At 35.7% G+C, this 12,726-nt stretch overlaps 1 protein-coding gene across 1 annotated transcript in view; it reads left to right on the top strand.

Moving 5' to 3' along the window:
- ADGRA1 (adhesion G protein-coupled receptor A1) overlaps positions 1-12,726 on the top strand; it is a 255,015-nt gene that overhangs the window by 104,245 nt on the left and 138,044 nt on the right. Inside the window, exons 5-6 of the mRNA XM_040071081.1 lie at positions 2,711-2,782; positions 3,545-3,708. Of these exons, the coding sequence (XP_039927015.1) occupies positions 2,711-2,782; positions 3,545-3,708 (236 nt within the window). The remainder of the gene's footprint in view (positions 1-2,710; positions 2,783-3,544; positions 3,709-12,726) is intronic.

Here is a 12,726-nt window from a genome sequence, read left to right as displayed (position 1 = left end):
GATTTCTGAATTTTTTTTTTTTAAGAACAATCTATTTCCACTGTTGGATATCCAAATATTGTAATTACACTTCTTGGACATAGAAATGTGTTGCTTTTTTGACTTACACAGCCCTGTGAACGTGATCCTAGTCTGCTAATTATTAGTAGTAATATGGAAACTTCAGACCAGGTCATTACCAGAAGAATATGAACAGAAAGTTGAATAGTGGGATTTCTGCTGATGTCACTGTCAGGAACTCAATTATTCCAACACTTAAGGAATTTCCTTAAAAAGTAATTCTATAGGAATTCTACAGTCTTCTGTAAATGGAACACAAGTCAAGAATTTTTATGTTAGTGCAGTGTAGGTCAGTTCTGGCTCAATGTCTTGGTGAAATTGGTAGGACCTAAAAAGCTCATGGATTCAGTCCACACCGGATGAGCACCTCTGGCTGGTGCTTAGGTACATCTGCTGAACCCTGTTATGGACACTGTGGAGATGACTTACAGGGTGTCCCCAGTTCCTAAAATATTGACCAGACATAAAACTTTCCTTTAGTCCCAGTGGAATGACCAAACTGCAGTCTTGGTGCTCTGTTTGTTTTGCCATATAAAGCCTGGCAAGCTGTTTGAGGGAGAGCCTGGGGTTTGCACCAGACTGGAAAACTTCCTCTATTGCAGGAGCAGGGCAAAGGACAGGACAGGGCAGATTGCTTTCCCCATCCATCAGTTCAGGACTGACTGACTGTCCTCTGTCACTGACTTTATACTCATGTAACTGCTTTCACAGAATCACAGAATGTGTAGGTTGGAAGGGACCTTCAAGATCACCGAGTCCAACCCGTGCCCCAACACCTCAACTAGGTCATGGCACTGAGTGCCACATCCAGTCTTTTTTTAAACATATCCAGGAATGGTGACTTCACCACCTCCCCAGGCAGACCATCCCAGTACCTCTCATACTACTGGAACCACTGCTGATTTATTTCAGTGTAAATGTCAGGGTTATCTGTTTCTGATTTAGTCTTTTTAATATGTGAGTTCACCGAGCTGCTGCAGCATATGCTTTGTCAGGCCTTACATCCAAAAAACACTTAGGTCCATCTAATTTTAAGTAAAGAGGTTAAATGAGTCTGTGAAATGCTCACTATTTTTAGTTGCCTGTTGACAAATACAGAATATTAAAGGTAGAGAAATATGTATCTACAAGCAGAGATTAACTTCCACCTGCAGCCATATCCACACTTGAAGAGGTACTTGAATGTTCTTCCAAGAGCATTGCACCACAACTGTATAAAGGGGCACTGTTAAATAAAATCTTAAAAATAAGTTCAGTTATATCAACGCATCTCATTGTCACTCAGTAATTTCAGTTTATGTTGCTGAGCCAGTTTATTTATATACCAGAATTTTGTTTTAAACTACTAAGAAATTATGAAGTGTTCAGTTGCATACAAAAATGAAATTAGTTTTTGCTTCAAAATTGTCTTAAACTAATTTATAAATTAGCAACATTTTCCCTTCTTAATTGAATTCATTGCTCCATAGATTTCTGGACAGGTTTCAGTAGAAAGCGGGATTCTTGAGTTTCAGTCTTTCTTGCTTTGGCTCTTTACCTGGTTCAGATCTCTTGCAGCTTGATGGATTTCTCACTGCGAGCACATAGCTCCTGATCTGAATGCCACTATTCAGTTTAGCTTACATTCTTTTCTTTGTAGACAAAAGAGAAGTAAAATCAATAATTATAACAACATCATTTTTAAAGAAAAAGTAATAAAACCCTTTTCTTTGCCAGTCTGCTTTTTTTTTTTTTTTTTTTTCCTCCCTATATCTGCAACATATCTGCAGTGAGGAGCTCTGAAACTTTCCTGATAACTGAATTCTTGTAACCAACCTTGAATTCATACACGTAGTGTTCAGGCCTGGACAGAAAGGAACATACATCAATATTTCATAAATAGGTAATTCATATGCTCTGAAATGTTAATCTTGGCTGTGCACTAATTTTTAAGTTTATGGGTATAGAAAAAGACATTATTACTTGACAATTAAGCATTTAATTTTTGTACTGCTAAGACACTGGCAGAGCAATACTGTTAAATTATGTAAAAGTGAATTGCCTCTGTTTGCAAGTATTCAGCCTGAGCCACTCAGCCATCAAGACGAAAAAGGGTAGAGCAGTAATTAAAATGGAAATGTCCTAATTTAAGGATGGGGAAAATGGTGTGTTTAAAGTCCTTTGTAATAAAACTATTTGTGTAGTCACTTTGAAAACTCATTACTCTTTTAAGGAATTCCTTTAATTCCTTGGAGCATTACTTAATTAAGGCACTGTTTTTGTTTCTTTAACTTGAAGTGACATGCTGTGTATACAATAGAAATGCAATATAGTCTCACTGACTAATTATTTTATTAATATTTTCATTCAAATTCTAGAATATTCTCTTCTCATATTCTGTTATTTTAAATATGTAGAAGTGTTCCTCTTTGAGACCAAGTGAATTGTATGTATTTCTGCTGGGAAAATAAAACAAGAGTGTGTGAATTGATTTAAATATTACTGTCACCTGCCAAAACCCAAAAGCAATGTTTTTACTGTTGTCAAGAAAGCAAAACTTCTTAGTTAGCGCAGGGAAGATCTATGCTATAAAATATACTCTAACAATTTTCTTTTCTCCTTGTATTTGTTATAACTAACAGTAAATTGCCTTTTTTTTTTTTCTCCTCAGGAATTTGTCAGGGAATATTTTTTCAAGTCTCATGAATGGACTTTTTTCTGAGCTGCTAGCTCTGAAAGCCCTGTGAGTATCATTCCTTTTGTTTGTAAATCTCAAATAATTCAGAAAGGAATTACAATAAACATAGCAGAGTTATATATGAATTCCAACAGGATTGTTTCTAGAGATGCATTCCACAAATAAAATCTGCTTTATTTTGTTATCCATGTCTGGCTCACTGTTGATGAGCTGCCATCTTTACCTATTGCAGGGAAAAGGATAGCTCTGACAATTCCACCCTATTCCTGACTAGCCCAGTATAGTCCTCCTGACTAGCATCTCTTTTTTTATTTTCTTTATAATCTTACACTTTTCCATTATTTCATGCATTACATTGTATTAGGCCTCTAACTGCCAAAACCAGTAATGTTAAATAATCAATATTTTTCCTGGTAGTATACAAACAGTTCCCAGTTATTGATATTGATTGTACCTTCCTAAGATTTTAAAGTGTATGCTGAATGTTTCTACTTAGAGGGGTTTTTAGTAAATGAAGGTATGTTATAGTATGATTTTCTGCAGTGACACAGACTCAATTATTTCAGTAGTCAATGATGTTCTTCTGGAACCAGACCCAAAATTTTTGTAAAATGTTATGAAAGTAATTAACAGTGGGACAATGTGTATTTGTTGTCTCAGACTATCTTTGTATTATTCATGTATCCATCCATAGTTATGCATTTATCTAGAATTCTCTTTGGAATTAGATAATTTGAATCTAGCAGAAGAAAGTATGTCCATGGAAACTTCCTGTCTACCAATTGTGGTCATTCTTTGCCTTTGTAGACATTTCAACACTGACTCACTGATTTGTGACTGCAACCTAAAATGGGTCTTGCAATGGGCCAGAAATGCCTCGGTCCGAATAGCAGAGGAAACAGTTTGTGCTTACCCCAGTGCTTTACATGGAATGTCACTCTATAACCTGAAGGAAAACCAGCTGATATGTGGTGAGTTGTTGTCTCATTTAGCATTACAAATTGAAGTGGAATCCAGAGAAAATAGAAAAAAAACCCCAGAAATGGTGCAAAAGGCCAAAATAACAACTAATAAAACTGTCAGGTATGTGGCACAGAAGATAGACCTAAGAATGAAAGAGAACAGAAAAAATAGAAATTTCTTATTTCATATCTCAAGAACACCGCTGTTCTGCAATGTATTCCGTAATACGTGATTATGACATGAAACATTTAACTGTGTTGCTAGTTCTACATTGTATTCTTTATGAAACTGAGGATTCCTACAGGAGTTTATATAATGTTTCTTTCAAGTTATGTATCAGACGTTGTGATATTAATGTCAAATTTAATTCTTGTATTTTTTATTTCTATCAACCTGTAGCTATACGTTTTAGCACTGCTTCCTGGGGATGAATAGAATTCTTCCAGTGAGTTTCAGTTAGATGAATTCTGTATTTGAAGATCTAGAAGTGAAATGTTTTTTTGGATATTTTCCACAATAACAATCATGATAGATACAGTGTGAGGGGAAAAAGCAAAAAAAATATGAATAAGTAAAGAAAATTCATTTTGCACTGGGCATTGTCTGGCAATGAGCAGATTAAACCAGAGATTTTTAAAAGTAGCACACTGCAGAGAAAAGATCACTGCCTGGGATGATGCCGGTGGGTGTAAGAATCAAGTGTAATTTCACACATGGTTGTTTAATTTCAGAATCTTTGAATCTTTGACATGCTTGAATGACAGAAAATTGCTGAGACTGTGGTTTTGCTAATGTCTTTTGCAAACAAAAGGAGAGTTATACATTTCTCCTAATAACCAGGAGAATGGTGTGTGTTGCTAACCAACATATTCAGAAGGGAGATCAGAAGTTGACTGGAATGATATATAGAGAATTGGTTTTAACAACAAATATGTATTTATACAACCAAAACATAAGTTGAGGTGTTTATAAAGAAGAGATGTGAAAGGATGTGAATACTACCGACAGATGATCCATCAGGTGAGTTGTTAAGGAAGTATGGAATGAGCTCTTGTGAGTGAAAAGCAGAGACATTTTCAGTAGCCTGTGTTACCAAACATTTGAAATTCTGCAATACTCTTCAAATATCAAGCTCCCATTTTATAGAGAGCCATCATAGGCATCTTCATAGAGATCCATTCCCCAAGAGGAAAAGTACTTCTTCTAAAACTGCTGGGATGATCAGAAGAGTGATTGAAGACTGTTAATTGGTATTTCCAGGTAACAAGTGAATATAAATCTCTGAACTCTACAGAAGAAATGAAATCAATTTCTCAGAATTCCATAATTTAATTCCTAAAAGGACTCCATATCAGACCTTTGATGCAGAATTTATGATGCCCATCTAGTTCTCACTCACAATCTCCACAGAACACTTGGCAAGGATTGTAATGACTGCCAGTAGCTTGACATTGCTTCCAATATCCGCAGAGAGTTTTACCCTGGTTATCATTGCTGAGCCTTCCACCAGCTCTTTAATATCTGCCAGGTATTTCATGGTGCTCAGAGTATCTGCTGGGTAGCTCACAGTGCCCAGAACATTTAGCAATTTCATTTTCAGTAAGTAAATTTGAGCTTAGGCATAATAGAAGGCTGTCTGGCACCAAAATAATAATAGCTATTGAGAATAGTTTATAAATAATATGTGTCGAAATATGCACAGAGCTGATCAAATAAAACATATCTTAAAGAAAATATTGAGTGGCTTAAAAATTAAAAACTCCATGTGATCATCCATACTGTCAGATATTTTCATTTATAGTCACTGATCTTCCTTGTACATGCTAAAAGATGTTATGAGGCATCACAGTCCTAAGATGAGCAAAAAATAGAATGAAAGGGAAAAAGGAAAAATATGAGAGAAACGGGCAAAAAGTTTTGCAGGAGAGTTAGGGAATGAACCAAAAAGTCAAAGTATGTGGATTCTGAATAGTTACAGGGAGCGGTTTGCCATCAGCTTCTTAGATTTATTTTATATGTTGAGGTGAGAAAAAAATTCATGTTTTGAATTTCTTCATGGCAAATCTTTCTCATTCATCTACTTACTCATGATAGCCAAAGTAGTAAGTTGCCTGTTGGAAACAGTTAAAAGCCTGCTTTAGGGGTTTTTAGGAGCTAAGTAGCTGCATACTTTGAGAATTCCCAGGGTTCTGTTTGCATATTTCACTAACAGCTTTTAAGAGCTATTTAAATCTTCTTTTAAAAAATTCTCCAACTGTCAGAAATGTTTGGTTATAAAACAATTCTTGACAATGTTGGAAACAAGGCTGAAAAGCTAGTTTGATGGCAAAGAATGCTTTTGCCCTTGTCTTGTGCCTTAATGATGAGGGACTGTGATGAATTCATAATGGTATAGACTGAGTGTCTTTCTGAAAAATGGTTGTGAAATTAGCTTCACACAGTGCCTTGTTACTCTTTCTCCATGACTCCAAATACAAGTTACTCAATTTCCAGGAGGAAAATTACATTTTCCTGAATATGAGTGCTATAAATTCCACCTGAGATCTGATTGGAGTCTGCGATTTTCCCTGGCTCACCTCATCAGCAGAGATGGATTCTCTAGGCCAAGTTCTTCACTCAAGGAAGACCTGTATGAGTTATGAAAGATTGCTCTTAAAGCTGGATTTTGATTATTTACACTGCTGAGTGAGATATTAGAATTTAGTTTCTCAGTCTCAAAACCATATTGATGTTACTGAACAGTGTGAAGAAGTAAAATTTCCGTTGTTCTGCAAATTACAATTGACATATAACTGTGATGGAGTGCTTTCTGTTAGAAAATGTTGACTTGTCAAAACAAGATGTTTGGAAAAGCGCTGACTTTCTTTTCTCCCCTAATTAGATTGTATTTAAGAGTTAGAAAGTAGTTGACATAATATCAATAATGTTTTGACTAAGATGCTGAGAATGTTTACTAAATATTACAAAAAATATTGCAAAGGTCAAAAATAATTTTGTGGTGCTTTAAGACATTCATTCATTTATTTACGCTACAAAGAAAATTATTTAATTCTCCTGGGACAGAATGCTATCCCTCATACATATCTCCTACAAATCTTGGGTTTTGAATATATATATGTATATATTTTCTACTGATATTTATAAATAAGTAATTGAGAACATATTATTCCCTTCTGTTAATTAAAAAAGAAATTGCTTGAAAGAAAATATAAAAGGATATTGAAAAATCTGGGATTTTTTTTTTTTGCTTAGAGTTTATCACATTAATGCATAATAAATTACATTTTTATTCTTTATCATTATGTGTTTTTTCATGCAGTTAGTCAATAAGTTTTGTTCCTTTTTGGTGTCAGTAGCTTTTCAGGTTACTGTGGTCTACGATTCTTATCTTAGCCATGACAGGGTTGCGTGGACCTATAAAGCAGACAGGTTCAAGGAACTAGAGGTAGCGTCTTGCTGGTTCTCAGGAAATCTAAATGCAGAGAGGAGTCTGCATTGTTTCCAAGTGATTTTGCTCTACTCAGCCAGGTGGTTTGCTATGCATGCCTTCACTTGCATGCATCCCAGCGCTTTGAGGCAAGCTCGTTCTGCTGCACGACCCCTTTCCTGTAGCTGCCCATACCTTTCTGAGCCGTGCTGTGAGGCACTCTGCCAGAAAGCCCCATAAAGCAATCTTGCCCCATAAAACATTCGTAAACAGTCCTGGGTGGCTCTCAGGCCACCTTAGCAGAGCTTGCTCTGGCTCTTTGCATATGACCCCATACGAGATGCTGGCTAAAGGTAAACCCCAAAAACTGTTTGCCCTTTTTCTCTGTGTTGATGCAAAGCTATGCACGGGTCTTTTCCTTGGAAGAAACAAACCAATTGCTTCTCTCTTTATTATGCTTCTGCATTGAATGTTTCTGTTTCCCTCTTCCTTATTATCTGTGTTGAATTGAATGGGAGAAAATCTTTTTGTGTGTTGAGCTGCTTCAACACAGGACTGTAGGACAAGAATTACAAGACATTCTAAGATACAGCATTATTTCTTCACCTATACTCTGCACATCTCTGAAAAACCCATTCTGTTGCAATAATTACAGCCAGCAAATTGAGACAATTAGCAAAGCTATATTAATATATGATCTCTGTATACTGTCCTCAGTAAAGAAACTTCAAAGGTAAAGGTAAAATAGTTAAAAGCACAAATGTTAGATACATTCATTGAAGACACAGTCTCAGGGCAAAATATGGTAGAAATAGAACAAAGCATAGAGTAACAGCAAATTACAAGACCAGTATCTCAGCTGAGTCATTTTCCTTTCTTGTATTAACATGGGTGAGATAGCATCTGGTTTTAGGTACCGTCTCATCTACCATAAATGCTTCCTGAGTCACAGGAGCCTGTTTTTCAGAGGTGGAGTACCCAGAGCTTCAGAAGCTTGGTTTGAATTCTCTTGTCACTCCGTGTGCTTCACATTCATGAAAATCAGCTGTAGGGTGTCTCACAGAGGGCTTACTACAGTAAATTATTTTGAAAGCATGAATTATGCCAGAATATGTGTTCTGTCCATGGATGGCGCACCTGTTGGTTGTGATCCATAGAACTGTATTGACATCAAACTTATAGTGAGAAATACTTTGGGTTGGTTCATAATTTGCTAAAAGCTTTCATAATCAGTTTGGACTTTGACTGAGGACAGCAAGGAGTGAGCACTCAAAATAGAACTGGAGTTTTGTCTCTGTAGGATCTGTATGGTGAGGCTTACGCTATGCCTTGGGGGGCCGTCTACTGGGAAAAGTGTTAACACTGCAGTAGAATAAAAATCCATCCTACTGAAAACAGATGAGAAAAGAAGATAATAGCTACAAGTTGTGAGTGTCCAACAGTGTTTGAATTATTACTCAGTCTCTGAATTTTGTAAACTACCTTAGTTTAAAGTGTTAACTCATGAGTGAAATTAGCAAGTTCTGACTCATAAAATATTATTGAAATGTGGGGTTTGGGGTATGATACACTCCCTACTTAGGAGGGACACTTCAAAGAGAGGAATAAAAATCAAAGAGAAAAATCCTTTTCTGACTTCTGTATTCTGCAATAAAATTCTTTAAATGTTTCATGGAAAATGTAAATAATTTATTGGAAGGGAGGAGATAAAGTTGTTAGGGAATTGTTTGTACTTAACCAGCACCTTGTCTTTTGTAGTTTGCCTCACTTCACTGAGAATCAGAGTATCTGTTCCCCCAAAGGAGCTGAGCCAGGCTAGAATGTAGGTGCTTTTTGCTCTGATGCTCTGTACCTGTTCACATTGAAACTTGTGCAATGCAAAACAAAAGAAGAAGAAAACACATTTATATTTTCTATGCATTCATTCTATTTGTGTTCTTACTGATTTCTTGTACATTTTAAGATCCAATTCCTTACAAAGGTAGGAAGTACTTTAATTGTTACCTATCTACTGTCACATTTTCTAATCTGCGTTTTTCATGCCTAAATATCAGGAGAACACTGGGGTGTATTTCTCTCAGGCCACATGCTGCTCCCTAGTCTATTTTTATAAGTAATATTTTCTTTTTTTGTAATCTTACCTAAAAAAACCCATTCAAGACATTTTAAATCAATTGAAGTAATACCATTGGGAAAAAATAGAACATTTTCTTTTCTATACTTCCTCCATAAAGTCCTTTCATTTTTTTGAAGCACCTTGACATAGATCCTTAAAACATTGTGGCTTTAAATTCTTTCTCAGCAATGATGAGTGTTAGATGTTGTATTTTTAGAAAATTCTTTATAATTTTACCTGATGTAATTGCACATTGTTTCCCCATCATTCCTAGCAGAGTAAGTTACTATCCACTAACTTCCAGTAGTCCAGTAGTAAGAACTTTGAAAGAAATACATACTTTTAAAATGCTGAAAAAGGAAAAAACACTAGATACTGAGGAATGTTGTCTTTGAAAAAACTTCTTCAGCATTTAAATTTAAGCTGAAATCAACTGAATGCACTCAGCCTTGATCTGTGCCAGTTTTCAAGTATACTGACAACTGTCTTGTGTTAGGGATATTGGTTAAGAAGTGAGATTTGAAATTGATTATTTTCATGTGGTGCCAAAAATTAAGTATCTATGTTGCCATTCAAGTCTTAAAATTGTAAAGGTGTATATTGCACATAGATTGTTCTTAGAAGTTTCCTTTTCTATGTAAAATATATTGCAAGGAAAAACAATGGCTTAAAATTATCAAAGAGTATTTTTTCTTCATTTATTTTTCTCAGGGTACACAAAACGTATTTTTGGTCTCATTCGTTACTTAAACTTAGGGGTGGGCTTGAGATTATTGTTTCAACCATTTCTGTCTTAATTTACAAGTCATTGTTACTACATTAATGCAGTGTAAATATTGAACTTGGGGGGTTTTCAGTTTGTAATAACAGACTAAACTCAAAACCTCAAACAGGAAGAATGATGGATTAATTATCCAGATTTAGATTTCAGTCCTGCAGTTTCTTGGCAGTCCTCAGGTAGCTTGCTGCATTCATGCAGAGCATCATTGTCTTCCAGAATATGCAGGATCAAGACTTCAGCTCTAATTCTGTAGGGAGTGCCTAATCACATGAGTAGGTCTAATGATGTTAAAATAGGAATATTCACGCTAATAACCTTTCACAGGACTAGGTTTTGCAAGGTATGGATGGTGATAAAATTAGCAGTATTTAAATTCTCTTCCTATTCCTTTTGTGGTTTACAATGTTAGCAATTCAGGATTTTCTTTAATAAGGAAATATGCATAATAACAGAATGTATAGAAGTCAGATAATATAACCGTATATTTTGGCTCTTTCAAAGATAGTTGGGGTAAATTCACCTTATGTTAGAGCCATTTTTATATCAAAGTTGGTTTCCATACTATCATTCAGCAGTATGAAATGAACAATGCTTTAACCTTTTGTCTCCAAATTCTAGATTTCTCATCTAATACGATCAGTCTCAAAATGAGGGGAAAAGGACTATAATGCCCTAAATTTAATATTAAACATTATTATCTAATTTCTTTAGTGGCAGTTTAGAACAGTTCTGCAGGATTGGGGTATAAAATTAGTAACAGTTATATCTCATAAATGTGAAATAGTGGAAATATTAAAATGTTTGAGAATGAGATTTTACTACAACATATTTTCTTGCATCTGTGCTCACACATGAAAATCCAGTTCAACAGAAATTTTCATCCCTGAAATCTTGCTGATTTAGATGCTGGAAATGTACCCAATTGTTTTGTTTTTTTTTTTTCCTCCATAGTTTACTCTTATATACTGCATTAGAGGTTTTTAATGTACACTTGTATCTTATTTTCTATGTTATCTTTGACTACTGTTCCAAAAATCATGGAAAAGAGCTGAAGGAAAATTTAACTAAGTTGGAGTGAGAATAGCAGTGAAATGTGGCCTTTTTAATCTTTAAACGTCTTCCCTTGAACACTTAGCTGGCCATAATCAAAAACTCATGAACAAAACAATGTTAAAACAGCCAGCCTTGACTACAACCCATTGAGTATCTCTGAAGATATATTCCTTATTTATGGTAACATGAACACTAAAATGCTAGGATTAAATTTTATACTGGTGATTTCTAGATAAAATTCTATTTAGCTTTTTAACAAACCTATTTTAATATTGTCCAATAACAATGCTTATTAGAGTTTGCTGTAGTTCATCCTAACTGTTATCATAGGGAAATTCCCTATAAAGCTTCCATTCTAACAATGTCTCTTAATTAAGTGGAGTATACCACAGCGGCATTTCACATTTTTATAGCACATTTCAACATAGAGCACTACTTTAATGTTTGTATAAAAATAGCTGTTGAGAACTCCTGACACTGTCAGCTGGGCTGAAAGGAGTTTGGAATGGAAAAATGTAATACTTCAACAGAACTGTCACTTGTTCAGCATTTCTTCTATGAACTTTTTTTTCCTTTTTATTATGTTCTGGCATAGATGAGAATTCATGCAGCCTACCGGACTCTGGGCAATCAGGGACAATCACTGACACTCTTGGGACCTTCCTGCCACCATCTTTCCATGATCTGAGTGTGCAGTTATGAGTTGAAAATAAAAAGGGTTTAAGGTTTGGAAAGGTGAGTGCTACCACTGCACTTCCCAGTTAGATACAGCTAATCAGAATATTTGATTATACCTGTTGGACCCATTGGAGTGAGTCCAGAGGAGAGCCACAAAAATGATTGGAACATCTTTCCTGTGAGGAAAGGCTGAGGGAGTTGTGGTTGCTCAACTGCAGAGGTGAAGGCTCTGAGACCTCAGCGCATCCTTTCAGTACCTAGAGAAGGGTTTATGAGAAAAGTGGGGACAGACTTTTTAGTAGAGCCTATAGCAATAGAATTAGGAGTCATGATTTAAAATAAAAGAGGATCAATTTACATTAAATATAAAGAAGGTTTTTACAGCAAGGGTGGTGAGACACTGGCAATGGGCTACCCAGAGATGTGGTGGATGCACCACTCATGGAAATATTCAAGGTGAGGTTGGATGGGACTCTGAGCAAACCTGGGGAGCAAACCTCCCTGCACATTCTGGGGACAGCTGGACATTTAAAGGTGACATTTAAAGGTCCATTCCAACCCAAACCATTCTATGCTTCTGTGATCCTGTAGAGCTGGACGCTTTACCTTTCCACTGCTCAGCCACTTTTATTACCTGCAAGCTGTAATGAGTATGCAAAGCTGTGAGCCAGCCAATTCACTTGCCATGAGGGTAATTTGAGTAATCAAAATTAGCTTTCTAACAGTGGGTTTCTGACTGGTGCCAGGAAGAAATGTGTGTTGATGAGTCTTCTAGTATCATAGCTATCAATATATTGTGGTCGTCAAGTTTCAGCATATGGCAAGTAATCAAATCCTCCCCAGCTTCTAAATGAGAGTTCTGGGATAATTTGAAAATAAAAAATTGAAAAGTTGCAGCAGTTTTATTTGATAGGAAAGAAATCAGTGATGAGAAAATTATTTGCCTATTCTTTTAGATCTCTATGCCAGTG

This window comes from Hirundo rustica, chromosome 8 (assembly GCF_015227805.2).
Source record: "Hirundo rustica isolate bHirRus1 chromosome 8, bHirRus1.pri.v3, whole genome shotgun sequence".
Taxonomy (NCBI): domain Eukaryota; kingdom Metazoa; phylum Chordata; class Aves; order Passeriformes; family Hirundinidae; genus Hirundo; species Hirundo rustica.
This window is presented reverse-complemented; position numbering and strand designations above follow the sequence as displayed.